The sequence below is a fragment of the Labeo rohita genome, unplaced genomic scaffold (assembly GCF_022985175.1).
Source record: "Labeo rohita strain BAU-BD-2019 unplaced genomic scaffold, IGBB_LRoh.1.0 scaffold_52, whole genome shotgun sequence".
Lineage (NCBI taxonomy): Eukaryota > Metazoa > Chordata > Actinopteri > Cypriniformes > Cyprinidae > Labeo > Labeo rohita.
In genome coordinates, this window is record NW_026129441.1 from 676,125 (window position 1) to 696,224 (window position 20,100).

Genomic DNA, 20,100 nt, shown 5'->3' on the forward strand with positions numbered 1-20,100 from the left:
CAACGACACCAGGGCTTGTGGGTGCTCTGGCATGCACTTTTATCTGGGAGGGTCTTGTCCGATTGGGGATGGCAGGATGGGTGACGTCAGCAGTTAATGATGATTGGCGGGTGACAGGACCAATGACAGGTAACTGGGAAAAGTGAAAGTAAGTTAAACTAAACGCATCTAAAAAGGGCATCTGCTATAACATTTTCTGCTCCTTTCTTGTGGTGAATTTCTAGGTTATAATTTTGCACGATCAGTGCCCAGCGCATGAGGCGCTGATTCTGATTGTACATGCGGGAGAGAAAAAACAAGGGATTGTGATCAGTATAAACAGTAACCTGAAGAGAACTGGAACCAATGTATACATCAAAATACTGTAGTGCTAACAGCAATGCAAGAGCTTCCTTTTCAATGGCTGAATAGTTAAGTTGGTGTTTGTAAAATTTCTTGGAAAAAAAACAGAGGGTGTTCAACGCCATTTCGGTCCTCCTGGAGGAGTACGGCACCAGCACCAACAGCACTTGCATCAACCTACAGTTTAAAAGGGAATGTCTTGTCTGGAGCAACAAGAATGGGGACACAACATAACAAGGCTTTAATAGTTTCAAATGCCTGGTGACACTCAGCTGACCAAGCAAACTACTGGGATGGACTAAGCAGATTTGTGAGGGGACAAACTACACTGGAAAAAATTTGACAAAAACTGCAGTAGTATCCAGCCATGCCTAAAAATCGATGCAATTTGCTGGATTCTGTCTAACAACTATTCAATTCCTCACCTAATCGACCTGCTCGATGACTTTCTTATCATATCACCTTCCAATTCCATCCCAGCCACAAATATCATAACAGTCCAGAGGATTTTCGCAAAGCTAGGAATCCCCATTGTGCAGGAGAAATCCTTAGGACCAACTCAATTCATCGAATTCCTGGGCATGAACCTAGATTCAGTCAAATTCCAAGCTTCACTGCCAAATGAAAAAAATCGACAGAATAATCTTAGTGGCTTCTTCCATGGCAGAGAGCCAAAATAGCTCCAAACATGATCTCCTATCCTTCCTTGGTCACCTTAATTTTGCTATGCGCATAATCCCCCAAGGCCGACCCTTTATCTTTCACCTCGCAAACTAGAGGATCAAATTATCATAAATCAGGCATCCTGTAATGAACTCAGTTTATGGATTACCTTCCTTAAACAATGGAATGGTTTAACCACCTTCTACAACGATGTGGTCTCTCTTCCCGACGACATCCAACTGTTCACTGACGCAGCCCCTTCCGTCGGTTTCGGGGGATTTTACCAAGGGCAGCTCTATTCAAACTCTACCCCCTAGTCGTCGCTGTCTTTTTGTGGGGAAACCATTGGACAACAAGCAGCATTTTGGTTCACAATGTCTAATCTTGCTTTCAGCATGCAATCAATTCATTGTAACAGTTAGACACGTTCCTGGATCCAAAAACCAAATCGCTGATTCTCTCTCTCATTGTATGTTTCAGAAATTCAGAGCACTGGCTCTGGAGGCGGACCCATCGCCAACCCCAGTACCTCCCTATTCACAAATCATATTTCCATAACTAATCCTCTTAAACCCCTCTTCGATGCGTCATTCGATTCTATCCTCCAAGCAGACCCAGGACCATCAACTCATATCTGACATCTTGGAGATGTTTCATAGCATTTCACCTCTCCCATAACCTGCCATTTCCTGATTTTTCCCTCCTCGCAATTACTTAATTTATGTTCTACCTCAGCTCAGTTAAGAACCTCCAAGCCAGGTCTATTAAAGGCTACCTAAGCAATGTTCAATTTTTTCACAGATTAATCTTCAGTTTCCCCTGCCCCGAGATAAATAATTCTCAAAATTCTCTCCTAGTTAAAGGAATTCAGCTACCAAGCCCAGACCCCAGACAACCTATAACTTTGGACATTCTAACAAAGTGCTTCCAAAATCTCTGCTCAGGGTACCATTCGACCCATACTGCTCGTACCCTTGATGCCATGTTTCTATTAGCTTTCTTTGGTTTCCTTAGATGCTCAGAAATCTCAATAACCTCTAAATGCAACCCCAAAATCCACCTGACCATCTCAGATCTGTCCATACTCGACAGCGAAACCATTGCCTACTTCATTAAGCAAAGCAAGACAGATCAAGATAGGAAAAGCCACTTCATATACATTATCAATCTTCCATCTCCTATTCAACCATATCAGGCTCTTATTTCTAACCTACAACCCAATCTAAATCCCCTCACGACCACCTTTTCGTCACCGACTCTAACCAACCAGCGACGTGCTTCTGGTTCCAGAAGCATCTAAAACATATCCTCGCTTAATAATTCTTACCCCGCAGAAAAATTTTACAGCCACTCATTTTACATTGGGGCAGCGACTACAGCAGCTCAAAAAGGCCTCTCACAGCATCAGATACAGGCCCTCAGTCGATGGTCATCAGACATGTTCAAAAGCTACATTCAGTCTAATCAACTTGCGCTGCAAATTCGGTGGCGGACGGGGCTCTCCCTCCCGGTGCAGCAGAGCTGCAGGCTCCCTTCGGTAGCAGTAGCCCTCGTCTGATGCATGAAACCGCGCCTCATCTCCAGCTGCAACAGGGACTTGCCCTTCCAGTGCGTCAGAGCCGCAGCTCCCTTCGGAAGCCGTGAGAGCACCTCATTTGATATCTGCCATCATGCTCCTCCTTTAGCGACATGTAAGGCTTGCCAGTCTGACACCACGAGCCGCAGCTCCCGTCAAGCACTGCATGGGCTCTCCTGGTTGCTCTGAAAATTGTGAGGTAACAGAATCAGTAACACATGTTATTGGAATGTAGGAAATATGGAGAGGAAAGAAGAGAAATGTTTCAAGTGCTAGAGAATGACATTGCAAATATTAATGTTCAAAATCTTTTAGAAGGAAGTCAGTGTTGTTAAACACCTCATGATTTATCTCAAAAACACAGGTTTAATGGATAAAATATAAGTGTTTTTTTTCTTTTTCTCTCTATCTTTTCACCTAAGCTCCCTTTTTTGTCATACAACGTGGAGATTACTTCATTCTTTCTTTTGTTGAATGCAGCGGCAGCAGTTATTAATAATCCACAGATCTCTTCATACACAAACTACTCAAACGTGCAATACTGTACTTTGCGCATTTTTTGCATTTTAACAAATAAAACAAATCTTTAAAATAATTATAACTATTTATTAGTCTTATTCTTTTACAGTCCGTGTTTTCATTTATAAATATGTTTGATGCACAGTTAACTATGCGTAAAATATGAAAATATGCTGTGAAAATGTTGATGGAACAAACTGATGTATGAGAAATGAATATTAACAGCCGGTGTCTCACAAGGTAAATGAATTTCAGTTAAAAACAAACAAACAAAAAAAAAGCTGTGTGTAGCTCTGTGTACACATCATGAGTTTACCTTTCATAAATAGTAGTAATTAACTTGTTAGTGTATTCTGTTCATTCACCCGACCCAAACATATGTAAGTTTCAAATGCCACTGGCTCAATTATCATATATAGTATAGTAATAATAGCAGTGTAGACCTTATTTGCATTTTAAGTGATATTATAAATCCTGTAAACATATATAGAAGGTAATATTTGGATTTTTCCTGCTCTCTACACTAGTGTTTAGCAAAAACGGAAGCATCTATGCACACACTCGTTAGACCGGAAATCCAAGATGGCGGAGATCAGAGATTTTCTTACTATAGAGCATGTGATATATGTGATGCATGTCACCATCAGCTGGAGTGGCTGCGGCTCCGCCCACTGAGTGGCAAAAAGACTGAGTGGCAGCATTGGTTTCAATGTGAATGCTGCGACAGAACACACAAAACACCTCTAAAACCAGAACGAGCTTTGCAATTGACTATACAAAGAGATTTGGCGAAACCTGAGGTGTATTTTTACAGAATGCTGAAAGCTACTGAAAAGAGAAGCAAATGAATCGCTGCAATTCAATGAAAAAACAAAAAAAAATGGTGTTTGCTTAATTCTTTATTTCAATAGGTGTTGTTTAAATTATTAGCAACTACTAGAAAGAATTTATTTGCTCTCTATCTATTTGTATTCATTGAATTTATTAATTTATTGTATTTATGATCAGTGATTAGACATAATTTCTTGTTGTTGTTTCGATGTAATTTGTAATTTTGATTGCACTTATTCAAATTTGAGTACTAGCCGCTGGCTAATGGGAAGCTGTTGTTATTCCTATTGCTCCATACTTGCATGCACTTAAGTGCTAAGTGTCTCGCATTTGTGCTAAAGTCCAGGGGTGGCGAACGTAAGTCCTAGAGAGCTGCAGCCCTGCAGAGTTTTGCTTCAACCCTAATCAAATGCACCTGAATAAGCTAATCAAGGTCTGAAGGGTTACTAGAAAGCTACAGGCAGGTGAGTTTTAATTAGGGTTGGAGCTGAACTCTGCAGGGCTGCGGCTCTCCAGGACCGGAGTTCGCCACCACTGCTATAGACTTTAGTAGGCGGGCCCAGCGACCGTGAACTATTTGAACTGTTTGGTCACTCTCAAATTCTGGGAGAAGCGACTAGTCTACGGAGAAGGCAGCAGCAGCAGCAGCAGCAGTGCTCAAGTGTTTGCTTAATACTTTATTTCAATAGGTGTTTTTTCACTCGCATTTTCGGATCTTCCCTATTAAATCCATTCACGCTGAAGGCTCTTTTGCCATTCAGTCCGGCTGAGGGGGCGTGTCCTGGCAGGAAAGTGAGAGGGAGATGAGAGGGTCTATGTTAATTACAATTGGAGAAAGTGTAACGGCTAACTTAAATGATGTGTTTCTTAATAACCAATCACATTACAGCTTTGACGTCATTGAATTGCAGTCAGAGTTGTGTGACAAATCATTGGCCATTTACAGATACTGTAAGAAGAAAAGTGCTATAAACTGAATCCCTGTCACAAAAAGTCAGTGACCGGAAGCATAAGCTTTAGACGTTACGCTTTTTCAGCTAACGATTGCAGGCTTGCCATCTAGTGGCTTTGGCAGAGATATGCAACTAGCCCACTGAAATGAGCTGCATACCTACCTTGTTGAAAAAAACAGCATATGCTGGTAGGTAGGTTTTGATGCTGGGATGCTGGTTAGGTAGGTTTTAATGCTGGTTTAAGATGGTCCTTTGCTGGTTTATGCTGGTCCTTAGCTGGTCATGTTCCTGGTCAAGGACCAGCATAAACCAGCAAAGGACCATCTTAAACCAGCATAAAAACCTACCTAACCAGCATCACAGCTTCAAAACCTACCTACCAGGATATGCTGTTTTTTTCAACAGGGTAGAAGTTTCTTCCTGCCTGTAATTTGGATGTTCATTGTTTTGGTGTTCAAACTGTTAGCACATGACCCTAAAGTAAGTTTTGTTCTATGTCTATATATTTTCTACCATGTTTGAAGTGTTTTAATTGACTTTGAACGTTTGTATGGGCGAGCACGAACATGTAATGATACATGTGTGATCGCTTGAGAGATAAGCAAGATGTGCTAAATTATGCTAGAATAGCAAGTTACATATTATGGTTTACACTGTAACTGATCTATCAACTTTGATGCTGCATACAGATTAACCAGTATTATTGCTCTTTGATTATGTTATTTGGTAAATTGCCTTGTCCGTTAAGGTACCTGGATTTAGTAATATCTGTTACTAAGTCATTTTGTGTGACCAATAGTCATATAGTCTTCAATTGCCCATCCTCTGCATATTTAGAGCTTTAACTGTTATTTAGAGGTAATACTGAATGTTAGTATTCTTGACTAGGAAGTGACTGACTAATCTGTGAATATGTGCCTATTTATTTTATACTAATGTTATGTTTTGTAATTTTTAGACTAACATTCAATACATTTTGGAAAAAAGCTCCAGTCTCCTCATTCTTGGTGTCCTGACCGATACCTCAGCAGCGTATACTAATATATAGTTAGAACCAGAGTGTATCAGTGTCATTTCCTCTCCAACATCTGGGACTGACACTTGACTTCCAACATTGAAAGCATATTCACAAACTTGTAAAGCAACTTTAAGTAAGTTCAGCAGCCTTTCCCGAGAATGAAACTTTAATTTTAACTGACTGAATAACAAGGTAGATTAGATGACTTTCATTCACTTTCAGTAGAAGTGAAACATTTTTTTAGAGCTGCTGTTCAATACGACACTTCAGAGGAAGAAAAAGACAGATGTACAAACAGTTGAGGTGAGAGATTCATCTTTCTCCAGTTGTTTTTTAGGTATGTGTGTTGTCTTATGATGTGTCATTGGTCACTTTGTGCTTCTGAGACTAATGCTGTGCTAAAGTCATTTTTATTATTTAATTTAAACATCTTTTTATTGTGATCAAACAGATGATCAAGTGTGTCTTTGTTGGTAAATCACAGAAAGCTGCATATTCTGATATTGTTTTTACTGTGTTTATTAATGTGTATGTGATTCATAAACAGTATTTCTTATCGTGCACTCTTTACTCTTTGAGAGAGAAACAATCACTCAACAGCTTTGTTGCATCTGCAGACAGTTTTCATCTTATACTGTGTCTTTATGATAAACTCAGACTCATTCAATAAAAATCAAGATCAGTAGAGATCGACCGATATATTAGTTTACCGATATTTTTCCTGATATTTAAACATTTTACCATAATAGGTTATCAGTTTTGTAATTTCGGATTCACATATAAACGCTGCCATCTTGTGCTGTTTTGAGAATTGCGTGCAGGATACGACACAACAACAGCATGCACAGGTAAAAGGCTTGCTTAGCTGTTATTAGTAAACTTTATTTAACATAACAGCCATTAATCCACATATTAGATGTGTTACATAAAAGCCTGATAAAGCTTGGCTCCAAGAAATATATAGACAAACTCACATAGTCACGTAAAATCATCCGTCAAGTCCCGGCCCAATAAAAATGTAAATTTGCCTGAATTAAATAATATACAGTCATGAATGAGCACATGTTGGAAATAAAAGCGCATAATTTAATTCTCACTGTTGTCAATATGCTCATGATTAGTCTCATTAAGTCGCTTTCATTTTGCCGTTCACTCACCAGGTTGATGTGGACTTAATGAAAATTAATGGAACTCTATGGAAATTAATTATTTATTATCTCTGCAAACGATATCGAAGTATCGTTCTGTGCAAATGCATAAATAGACAGCGCTTTGACACACTCTAGAACAAGAAAAACATTAGTAATTCTGATATAACATACCAGTTCAGAAATGGAATAAAATATGATGATTTTGCTTATTAGCTGTTGCTTTTTTTGTATTGCTGTAAATAATAATAATAATAATAATAATAATAAGATTAAATTTAACTTTAAAGACTAAGGAAGTTCTAAGCGGCTATGCATTATAATTTTTTTCCCTTGTTTTCTCGTGATCACGTCTTAATTTTCTTGTGATCTTGATGTAACAAGTTGTTTTCTCGTGATCTCGATATAACAAGAGTTGTTTTCTCTTGATTATGACATAACAAAAGTTTTTTTAGTTTTTACAACTTTATTTTCTGGTTATCTCGACATAACAAGGGTTGTTTTCTTGTTAACACGACTTAACTTTCTCGTTATCTCGACATAACAAAAGTTTTTTCTCATTATTACGACCTAATTTTCTCTGCGTATCCGACATAAGAACATCAGACAGCATCATCGCAGTATCATGGATGATTGTATTCGCTTTTACTTTGATCAGGGACTCACTCAAACTGAAATAGCTTTGTGTGTGTCAGTCATTGACAACTTACACATAAGTGTTCGACACTTGAGAAGAAGGCTGGCCGGTCTGCAACTTTATCATCAAAGACAATATAGCGACCCTGAACTTCTAGTCAATTTCATTGCCAGTCAACTTGATGGACCGTGTTATTTTAAATGTATTTTAATGTAATAGTTTTAATTGTAGACCAATCTGTCTACAATATAATGCTGTCCAATAACTGCACTCAGACCCAGAAGATGACTCATGATCAGATCAAATGGTTATTCCTGAATAGTCGATTCAAATTAAAATACAAGCAGAAGGAAATAATGGCGAAATGACAAAAAATAGTTTGACTGTATTATGATGATGATAATTATCACTATTTCGTTCAGTCTGAAAAATGGACAAACGAAAATTAAGCTAGATTTGTAAAAGAGCTTATGCTTCATTATTTGTGCGTGGGCGGCCCTGAAAAGCCACTTTTCAACTTGTCTTGACTGTCTGTCCCGTCGTGCAGAATAAGAGTTCATCCGATGTACTCTTCTGCAAATTAGTCACAATTAAGTTTCCTTATGTTTGGCTGTTGCATAGGCTATTTCTTGCAAATATACGTCATAAACACAACTCTCGGGTCGATCCCTTACATTGAGTTAACAGAGGAAAGAAATATAAATGCCTGCTTTATTTTGTTTACTTCCACAATAATAACAAAACGTTGTAAACTGCTTTTGCAAAAAAACAGGGCGCGCTTTCTAAAGCACCCTGATATGTCTATAGGCAGTTTGAAAGGTCTACTCCAATAAAACAACCGAAAACAAATTTGCGTTTATTTAATTCGTGTAAATCCAACAAGAGGTAGTGTACAGTCTTCCCCATCTGAGTTCATTATCTGTACTACTGTGCTCACTCCCAGGCACAGTGCAACCTATTCCTAAAGCCTAGAATTCAACCCAGAGGAACAACGAATCCTAATAAACATACCGCTACAATTAAAACCATTATATTTAAAAATAAATAAATAAATAAATAAAAACAGTGTATTTATAACTTTAGCAGCGTGCAGATCCTCGTCTATGTCAAGACTGCGGCGACAACGGTCCGTATCACGGATCAACTGCGATCTATTTAAGCCCCAAGAAGCCATATGACAGATCAGTTTCCCAAAACCAACCATGGTCGCAAGTTCCGTCGTTACCAACATAGTTCAATGATTCGGTGTTTCCCGAAGCACCCCAGAGCAATCTTTTAATTGCTAATTTAACATGAAATCGTCAAATTGCTTCTCCATATCAATCACATACAACGAAAGTGCAGAATAATTAGAACAATCATATATGCACAATAAATCATTGTATCTATACAAATTTTCCCCAGAATGTTCTTGTGACCCGTTAGAAATTCTTCCACGGCCCGGGGGTGCATTTCCTGTACAACGATGTAACTCGCTGATTAACCTCCATAGTACGATGCATTGTTATGGAAACGAACTAGCTAGTCATGACTGTTTCTCGAACAAGGTCGCATCTCCGTCGTTTGAACCACATTAGTTCAGCAATGTAAGGCCATTGTTAATGACGTCACCGAGTAATAACTCTGTGTTATTTAACTGATTAGAGATCTCTAAAATGCAGCTATATTAAACATGGCACCTGGTGACTAATTTACCGTTTTTTGTTCCATGTAACTTGTTCCCTCTTACGTCATACTCCAGGGTTCCTGTAGGCATTTATGCGCATGCGCACTATGCAAAAACGTCGCTTGCAGAGGAAGCTTTAAAATACATAGATTAAAATGCATTTACATTTAGATTGAGTGAAAGATATAGATTGTACTGCATGTTAGCTTGCTTATTGTGTCCAAGAGCATAATTTATTGAGCCCATATGTCTTACTAACAAGGAACTACGCTTCTAACCACAGGTCGAGAGCTGTAGTTCCAACCACGTAAGTTTGTGACGCTGTTTGCGAATGTTCGTTTGAACTGTGCTCACTGTCACTGACATAAAGGAGAAAGATAAGACCTTTCTATTGGACGCTCCCATTTCTAAAGATGGCCTGTTTGGAGATGTGGTCACCACAGTTGTGGAGAAGTTCCGGGCAGCAAAACCGCAGTCTGCCGTTTTTCGACAGCTCATCCCACACAGGTCCAGAGAGGTAGAGCGTTAACCACCAGCGGTTTGTTCACGCTCGTCTTCTTTACAGCGCCATCATGAGGTCCAGCGGAGTGAGCCATCACCTGTGGCACCCCCTCATAAGGATTGGGGTCATAGGTCTTGTCCACTGGTTTGCTCTCGCCAACGCAAGCAGATAGACCTGGGTTTGTCGGCCAAGGCCCCTCGTTCTCAGGCTCCTAGTAGTAGTTCCTGATTCCTTCGCTTGTCTTCAGAGGCCAGGCCCTCGTTTAGAGAGTTTGGCTGAACCGCACAAGCATATTCGCCTCTCATTGTGGCCTCCCAGCTCAGATGTTAATTGTTCCACTGCATACTGCACCTCGGGCAGTTTAAGGTCGAGCCTTCATGACGAGCACTTCCTCAGACACTCTGCGTGTCTCAGCCTTCAGAGTTCGAGAACAAATCAGAGGGTCATGCGAGCAGTTTTTCATGATATTCTATTTTTTTTTTTTAGATGCACCTGTATATTATTACTAAAGATTGGATTCATTCTTTTTGTTTTGTTGAACTTGTTTTCTTTCATTTAAGACTCGTTTTGTGTTTCTATTTGCATCTGATTAATCATAAACCTCATTTTTCTACGAGAAACCGTCCTTGTTTTTTAAATGAAAAAATCATTTTTTAATGAATTTTCACAATATGAGATACAAAAATTATGAAAATTTGCACTGTTTATCACACTAGTGTTCTTTAATTTATTCTTTAATTTGTTCTTTAATTTATTTGTAAACTTTTGTCTACTCAGTGAGAACATGAAAGCCTCAAAACCTATGGCAAAGACAAGGCAGTTTGAGCATGTGTGACAGAGATTTATCAGAGACAGTTATCATAAAAGCATATTGCATGCAGTTCAAGGTATGATGAAACAGGTATAATACTCACAATAGTTTGTGTGTGTAATAGCATGAGTATGCATGCTGCTGTGTCACCAGCATAAATCAGAAAAAAGAGAGCACACAAATCTTAATACGTTCATCCGTTTACTGAAGAACTGCAGGACAAAAACATCCTTCACTTACGTGTATGCATGACAATCTCCTACACAACTCCCTCTAGTGGTACTTCTTAACCAACAGCCTTATAATTGAACACAACACATGCATCCATACATGCACAGATCCTAGTTTCTCTTACTTTCATTCTTCCACATTAACTTTCAATGGCCAGCCATTTTTGACAAGTGTGACTTTGTGCAATTTTATACTGCTTTGCTTTCGGATAAATGAGGCCTCAGATTAATCAGATGCAAATAGAAACACAAACCAGTCCTAAATGAAAGAAAGCAAGTTGACAAAAAGATTGAATCCAATATTTGGTGACAGTATACCAAGGAGAGATTTATAAGCAATTGTTTGGAGTCCGGTCATTTTTGACAGGGAACACCATAAGTGTGACTTTTTTGCAATTTTCTACAAAATAAAAGCATTTAAAAGCAAAAGGTCAAAAGGTCTCTGACTTAGGGGGGGGGTCAATCCGAGGAAGTATTCTACTAGTAGACATTTGGTCCCCACAATGTAGCAAAAACAAGTACACACACAAACAAAAAATATTTTCAGCTGGGTTTTCACAGCCAGGGTCACTTATTGTGTCCATGTTTTTCATTGTATTCAAGTTAAAATTATGGAATTATGGAAAACTATGGAAAGGCGCTATAGTAAATAAACAAATCTTCTTAAGCATAGAGATTTTTGGTCAAGTTAATAAAATATCTGCCATATGGATTTAACAGAAGGAAATTAATAATCATCCAAATGGTGAAATTTCATCTGGTGTAGAGGAAATAGTGTTATAAATACTTTAAAAAAAAAATCCTTGGATGGTGGTTATCATTTTTTTGAAAATACAGTTTCAGGCCCTATTTAGTGAGTGTCCAGTAAGAGTGGACCTATTGTAAAACATTTTCCTCATGTTTAACAGCAGTCAGTAAAAAACAATGGCGTCAGTTAAACAACTGCTTTGTGACACACTGGATGATCTGGAAGAAGAAAAATTGAAGAGATTTAAGAGCTGCTTAAGAGAAAATGGACCTATTCCAGTTTCTGTACTGGAGAAAGCAGATGCAACTGACACAGTAGATCAGATGCTGGATCGTTTTGGACCAGAAAATGCTGTGAAGATCATGTTGCATATCCTGAAAAAGATGAACCAGAACCATCTTGCTGAACAGTTAGAGAACAAACACACCGAAGGTAATAAAGAAAAAGTATTGTAATGTCAAACATGTAATGTAAAAAAAGTGATAAATCTTTTCATCTCTCTTCCAGCCAATATCATCAGCTGTGCTCAGACTGAAGTCAGAGTTGATCTGAATACTGAAACAGGTGCAAAAGTAAATGCTACAACTGTAAAAGCATATGTTAAAGTAATTATAGATCCTGCACAAAGTTTATTTTATAAATAATGTTAGCATTAGATTAATCAAAGTGCTTTATGTTGTTTATAAGCTGCAAATGTTTAAATATATACATATACATATATATATATATATATAGAAAGAGAGAGAGAGTTCAGATGCAAAAGCCTCTAAGTACATCTGATGTTTTTCTTTACTATTAGCATTACTTTCTGGCTACTATGTATAGGTTTCTATGCAGGTACTGGTCCTTTTGAAGGGGTTGAGGCTGGGATTTAGCACATTTGACGTGAAAGTACTTTATGAAAATATACTATGTGTGGAGAGCATTCACTCAGTATCGTTATATCATTTTTTGCTAAGATGGCTTTTAGAGGCTTTTGTATTGGAACTCTTTATATGCTTTATACTGACAAGAGTTAAAGGAGAAGTCCACTTCCAAAACAAAGATTAACATATAATGCACTCACCCCCTTGTTATCCAAGATGTTCAGGACTTTTTGAGGGGGAAAAATCTGCATTTTTTTTTCCATATAATGGACTAATATGGTGCCCCTTTTTGAACTTCCAAAATGTAGTTTAAATGTGGCTTCAAATGATCCCAAATGCGTTTGTAAATGCATAACGATTGGTTATTTTAATAAAAATAATGCAATTTAAATACTTCTTAATGTCAATCGCTCATCTTGTCTTACTCTGCTACTGTTTTTTTTCTGGTTCATGACAGGGTATGTCGAAAAACTCCCATCTCATGTTCTCCCTCAAACTTAAAATCATCCTATATCTGATGTAGGATGATTTTGAAATGATTTTTGAAGTTGAGGTAGAAAATACAATTGGAGTGTTCAACATACCCTAACTGTCTTGAGTCAGAATACACAGTTCATCGAGAGCAAGGCAAGACGAGCGTTTAAGAATAAAAAAGTATTTAAATGATATTTTTTAAAATGAAAATAACCAATCATTTTGCCCAAGACCCTTCTTCCTCGGCTGGGATTGTTTACAACCACAGTTGGGATCGTTTGAAGCCGCATTTAAACTGCATTTTGGAAGTTTAAAATTGGGGCACCAGTCCATTATACGAAAGAAAAATGCGGATATGTTTTCCTCAAGAAAAACAATTTCTTTATGACTGAAGAAAGAAAGACATGAACATCTTGGATGACAATGGGGTGAGTACATTATATGTGAATCTTTGTTTTGGAAGTGGACTTCTCCTTTAAACTATGTCAGAACCAATTCCTCTTGATAATGCCATCCTTCTGTTAGACTTTCTTACAAATGAATTAGCTTGAATAGCTGTCAGCTTTCAGATGTTAAATTTAAGTACACAATTATTACCAATTTAGGTCAATCACCAAGCAATACTTAATTTTGTTTGGTCTGTGGTGTAAAAATCCACTGTATTTTCACTGGGTTTTTTGATTATTTTTACCAAGGCCATGACTGTACATATAAATTCAAATTAATGAAAATGAAAATTGTATTATATTCAACAGTAACTTAATTATATGTTGAGAAAGTTAAATTTTTTTTCCTTTTTCACCATCTTTTTATTCCTTTTTTTCAGTCTATTCAACAGAGGATTGGATGTTGCAAACATTTTTGAAAAATCACAAAATGAACATGAAGAAAAAAGCAGAACGTATTTTTGAGTGCAAGAAAGAAAATGAAGTTCATCTCAAAGCTGTTTACACAGAGTTGTTCATCACAGAGGGCGATATGAAAGATGTCTATCAGGAACGTGAGATTCTGAAGATTGATGATGCTTTCAGGAAGAAACAAACACAGGACAAACCAATCAATTGCAATAAATTATTTACATTATTAAGGGAGAATAATGAGGAAAAGATTGCACTGACTAAAGGCATTGCTGGCATTGGAAAAACTGTCTCTGTGCACAAATTCATCCTGGACTGGGCTGAAGGAAAAGCCAATCAGGATATACACTGTGTGTTCCTGCTCCCATTCAGAGAGATTAATAGGACTAAGGATAGAGAGGTAAATCTTCATGAATTCCTACTGGAATTTTATAATGAATTGAAGGACCTGGAGAAATCAAAGTTATATACAGAATATAAACTTGCATTTATATTTGATGGCCTTGATGAAAGTCGACTGCCTTTGAATTTTGAAAGCGGAGCACTGAACATGGTTGAGAAAAGATCATCTGTAGACGTGCTGTTTACAAGTCTGGTGAAAGGCAAGCTACTTCCATCAGCTCTTGTGTGGGTGACATCACGACCAGCAACAGCCAATCAGATCCCTCCTCAGTACGTAGGTTTATTTACAGAAGTGCGAGGATTCACTGACCAACAGAAGGAGGAGTACTTCAGAAAGAGAATCACAGATGAGAATGTGGCCTCCAAAATCATCTCACACATTAAGACGTCTCGTAGTCTGTACATCATGTGCCATATTCCTGTGTTCTGCTGGATCACGGCCACAGTACTTAAAAATATTCTCATTAAGAACAATCCAGAAAACATCAGCACAACACTCACCGAAATGTACATTCACTTTCTGCTGATACAGATGAACATGAAGAGCCAGAAGTATGATGAGAAAGCTGAAAGACAACGCACAAAGCTTTTACATTTAAATAAAACAATGATTTTGAAGCTAGCCAAGCTAGCATTTAAACAGCTGATGCAGGAAAACATTGTGTTCTATGAGGAAGATCTAGAAGAATGTGATATTGATGTGAGTAAAGACACCGAGTTCACAGGAATGATCGCTGAGATCTTTAAGATGGAAGATGGACTTCATGAGACAAAAGTCTACTGCTTTGTGCATCTGAGTGTTCAAGAGTTCCTTGCTGCAGTGCATGTGTTCCTCAGCTACCTGGACAAAAACATGCAGGAGCTTCAGTTTTTCTTTAACAAGCCAGAAGAAAATATCACATTACAGAACCTACTGCAGAAGGCTGTTGATAAAGCCATGAAGAGTCAGAGACGACATCTTGACCTATTCCTGCGCTTTCTGATGGGCATTTCATTGAAATCCAGTCAAAACCTGCTCACAGGCCTGATCACACACACTGAAGACACCACAGAGAGCATCACAAAAATAACTGAATACATTAAACAAGAACAAAATAAGAATGGTATCTCAGATGAAGCTTTAGTCAACCTATTTTACTGCTTACTTGAGCTCAAAGATCATTCATTATATGAGGAAATTCAGTGTTACCTCAGTTCAGATGAACATCCAGGAAGAAACCTCTCATCTTTAATGTGCACAGTGCTGACCTACGTACTGCTCATGTCAGAGAAGATGCTGGATGAGTTTAACCCAAAGAGGTTCACGTCACCTTCAAACTACAAGAGGCTCATCCCAGGTGTGAGATGCTGCCGAAAAGCACTGTGAGTAATTTTACTGACTGCTGTTCAGTTAAATGTTTTCTTTTACATCACTAAACAATTAAATCTTAAAATACAATGTGAAATATTTTCCCCAATTATTAAGAGTACAAAAAGTTATTACAGAAGATAACAAAAGTTAAAACATAAGAAAATTATCTGACTAAACATTCTGTTTTGGCAGATTTGACAGGTGTGGTTTTGATGAAACATGCTGTGAAACTGTGTCTTCTGCTCTACAATCATCAAACTCCCATCTGACAAAGCTGGACCTGAGTAGCAATCACTTGCAGGATTCAGGAGTGAAGCTGATTTATGACGGACTGAAGAGTCCTCACTGTCAACTGAACATACTGAGGTTTGACATTTACATTCACTGAATCACTGTTCAAATAAGAAAACTCCTTTGGAGTTTGGAGGACATTTGTGTTTACTTAAGTTACATATGAAAATGACATATACATGCGTAAAGTGGTAACACTTTATAATAAGTATAAAGTAATAAAGTATTTACAAATTATTTGCAAACTGTAGTTAATCGATAGTTTATAAATTGTTGTTAATACATTAACGGACTATATACAGTGAATTCATCATTCATTGTCAATGTAATGAACAATTTTTCATTCTTTAATAAGCTCATATAAGAGAGTAATGAGGACTCGTAAGAAGCGTGTAAGATCCAGTTGCGAGCTTTTATTAACAGATCGCAGTCAAGACAGGCAGGGTCGATAACCAAACAAACAGTAATATCCAGGGCAAGGCGAGAGCATAAATCCAATAAACAGGTGGAGTCCAAAACCAGAGAGAGCAGTCCGAAAAGTAACAAATAAACAAGGATATGAACCAAGACAAAACTATGGCAATGAAATGAGGCAAAACTGAGGCAAAAACAAAGACAAAAACTATGACTATAAAACAAAACCGTGGCAAATACAAAACAGAGCAATGAAAACAGAGAAACAACGCTTGGTAGAGTCCGCAATAGCAAAACAATACTTCGCGAAGTCAGGTTGAAAATGGCCTCCTTTTATGTCTACCAAACAGGAAGTTACCAATGAAGCAGCAGAGGGAGCAGCAACAGTCAGTCAGTGGGTGAGGGCTCCCTCTGCTGACGTGGCGTTACAGAATCCCCCCCCCTAGGAGCGACCCCTGGCGCTCAAACAATAGTCCAGGAGGGTGGGGGAACAGAGGCAAAACAGGGTGGGACGGGGGGCCAGGTCCGTGCAGAGGAGGTGGGCCTGGATCGTGGAGCAGGGACAGACAGTGAAGCACTGGAGGACCTGGGCCATGGAACAGTGGCAGACAGTGGAAACATGGAGGACATGGGCCATGGAGCAATGGCAGACAGTGGAACCTTGGAGGACCTGGGTGGTGAAGCAGTAACAGACTGTGAAACACTGGAGGACCTGGGCCGTGGAACTGTGGCAGACAATGTAACCTTGGAGGACCTGGGCCGTGGAGCAATGGCAGACAGTAGGACCTCGGAGGACCTGGGCCGTGGAGCAATGGCAGAGTAGGAAGCCATGGTGGGGCAGGCAGAGCAGGTAGAGCAGGAGCCGTGGCGAGGCAGGCAGAGCAGACAGGAGCAGAGATATCCAAAGTGGAATTAGTGACATCCATAGCAGAGCGGTATTTTCACTGACGATTTCCTTGGCTGTGACATGACAGGTAGAGAGTTCATGATTGGCCTTCTTGGCTGTGACATGACAGGCAGAGAGTTCATGAGAGGCCTCCTGGGCCGTGGTATGATGGGTAGTGAGTTTATGGGAGGACACCGCCCCCATGAGAGGATCTACAGCATATGCTGACACCCCTGGAGGCATGGGCGCAGATTCTTGGGCAGACATGGCAGTGAGTTCATAAATGGATGCCACCTCCTTAGGAGGTTCTACAGCGTGAGCTGACACCTCATGAGGTATAGGTGCAAACTCATGGACAGATAAAACCTCAGGAGCAGACTTGTGGTCAAATGAGGCCTCTGGGGCAGATTCGTGGACGGACGAGGCCTCTGAACCAGATTCGTGGACAGACGAGGCCTCTGGAGCAGATTCATGGACAAACGAGGCCTCTAGAGCACAGTGTGCAGGCCACACACTGAGAATGACAACGGCCATTACCGGCAACACCGTAGATAGTGGGATGTCTGTTGGCCTGGAGGGTGTGGATGCTGTGTACTTGTGGCTTGGAAAAGTGGGTTCTGCGTGGCTTGGGAGCATGGGCTCTGTGTGGCTTGGGAGCGTGGGCTCTGCGTGGCTTAGGAGCGTGGGCTCTGGGGTTTCAGCTGAGACGTGATGTGATTTGGGAAGGTCAGTGGGGACCTGGTAAGGGTTCTGGTAAGACAGCCGTGGCTTGACTTGACTCAGGGAGGCCTGCTGTGACTTGACTTGACTCAAGAAGGTCAGCTGTGATTTGACTTGGCTCATGAAGGTCAGCTGTAGCTTGACTTGGTTCATGAAGGTCAACTGTGGCTTGACTTGGCTTGGGAATAACAGCAGCAACTTGATTTGGCTCATGAAGATCTGCTGTAGCTTGGCTTGGCTCAGGGAGATCAACTGTTGTTTTGGCTTGGCTTGTGAAGATCGGTAGTGACTTTGCTTGACTTGAGGGTTACAGCTATAGCTTTACTTGACAGAGGAGCAATAGCTGTAACTTGACTGGACTTGGAAACTTGACTTGACTCAGGAAACGCCTCTGAAACTTGACTTGACTCAGGAACAACATGGCTTGACTCAGAAACAACAGCTGTAACGTGACTTGACTCAGGAACAACATGGCTTGACTCAGAAACAACAGCTGTAATATGACTTGACTCATGGGGAACAGTTGTGACTTGGTTTGACTCATGGGGAACAGCTGTGACTTGGCTTGACTCATGGGGAACAGCTGTGACTTGGCTTGACTCATGGGGAACAGCTGTGACTTGACTTGACTCATGGGGAACAGCTGTGACTTAGCTTGACTCGTGAGACACAGCTGTGACTTGGCTTGACTCGTGGGACACAGCTGTGACTTGGCTTGACTCGTGGGGAACAGCTGTATCTTGGCTTGACTCGTGGAGAACAACAGCTGTATCTTGACTTGGCACAGAAAGTGTAGCCCTGACTTGACTTGACACTGGAGGATCAGGCATCACTTGATTTGTTTGGGGTGCAGCAGACATGGCGAGATGAGATTTGGGTGAGATGATTTTGATTTGATGAGGCTCAGGCGTAGCAGTCATCTTGGCCGGGGACTCAGACGGGGCAGCCATCTTGTGAACAGGCTTGGGGATGGCGGCCATCTTGTGGACTGGCTCTGGGATGGCGGCCATCTTGTGGACTGGCTCTGGGATGAGCAGGCGTGAGCAGGTTTTGGCTTGACAGACTTGGCATGAGATGGCTCTGGCTTAGTAGACTTGACGAGTGCAGGCTGTGGCTTGGCAGACGTGACGTGAACAGGCTGTGGCTTGGCAGACGTGACGTGAGCAGGCTGTGGCTTGGCAGGCGTGACGTGAGCAGGCTGTGGCTTGGCAGGCGTGACATGATAGGGCTCTGACGTGACTTGAATAATCCCAGACATAACTTGAGCAGGCCTTGGCTTGGCAGGTGTGACGTGAGCAGGCTTTGGCTTAGTGATTACTGAAGGTTCACGGGGTCCCTCATCCGCGATCCCCACAGTAAATGATGATCCCACAAGCAACAAAGCATAGTCAATATACTGCTCTAAACTCCAGTGAATTTTCCCCCCAGGTAACTGGGAGCGAATGGGTTCGTCTAACCCTTGACGAAAAATGTCCTTAAGTGCGGCGTCATTAAATGCTACCAAATAACACAGTCCACAAAAGTCCACAACATAATCTTCAATAGACCGATTACCTTGGCGGAGGCGGAAGAGGCATGATGCTGAGTCCATGGTTTGATCTGTGTCTCTGAAAGCCGCTGGATCTTTGGGAGGCGAAGTATTCTGTAATGAGGACTCGTAAGAAGTGTGTAAGATCCAATTGCGAGCTTTTATTAACAGATCGCAGTCAAGACAGGCAGGGTCGATAACCAAACAAACAGTAATATCCAGGGCAAGGCGAGAGCGTAAATCCAATAAACAGGTAGAGTCCAAAACCAGAGAGAGCAGTCCGAAAAATAAACAAATAAACAAAGATATGAACCAAGACAAAACTATGGCAATGAAATGAGGCAAAACTGAGGCAAAAACAAAGACAAAAACTATGACTATAAAACAAAACCGTGGCAAATACAAAACAGAGCAATGAAAATGGGGAAACAACGCTTGGTAGAGTCCGCAATAGCAAAACAATACTTCGCAAAGTCAGGTTGAAAATGGCCTCCTTTTATGTCTACCAAACAGGAAGTTACCAATGAAGCAGCAGAGGGAGCAGCAACAGTCAGTCAGTGGGTGAGGGCTCCCTCTGCTGGCGTGGCGTTACAAAGAGTTAGATAATGCTTTGTAAACAACTGCAAATAGTTTTTATTTTAGATTATGTCATAGTATATTGTAACAT

The 20,100-nt window shown here is 40.1% G+C and overlaps 1 protein-coding gene across 2 annotated transcripts in view; it reads left to right on the plus strand.

Annotated features, from left to right (window-relative positions):
- LOC127160997 (NACHT, LRR and PYD domains-containing protein 3) overlaps positions 1-20,100 on the plus strand; it is a 45,342-nt gene that overhangs the window by 7,924 nt on the left and 17,318 nt on the right. The window contains exons 1-5 of one of the 2 annotated variants that reach the window (XM_051103645.1): positions 5,934-6,205; positions 11,805-12,076; positions 12,152-12,208; positions 13,811-15,605; positions 15,787-15,960. In XM_051103645.1, the coding sequence (XP_050959602.1) occupies positions 11,821-12,076; positions 12,152-12,208; positions 13,811-15,605; positions 15,787-15,960 (2,282 nt within the window). In that variant the 5' untranslated portion in view covers positions 5,934-6,205; positions 11,805-11,820. Of the gene's footprint in view, positions 1-5,933; positions 6,206-11,804; positions 12,077-12,151; positions 12,209-13,810; positions 15,606-15,786; positions 15,961-20,100 lie in introns of those variants that run through there. The other variant, XM_051103646.1, reaches the window with a different exon arrangement.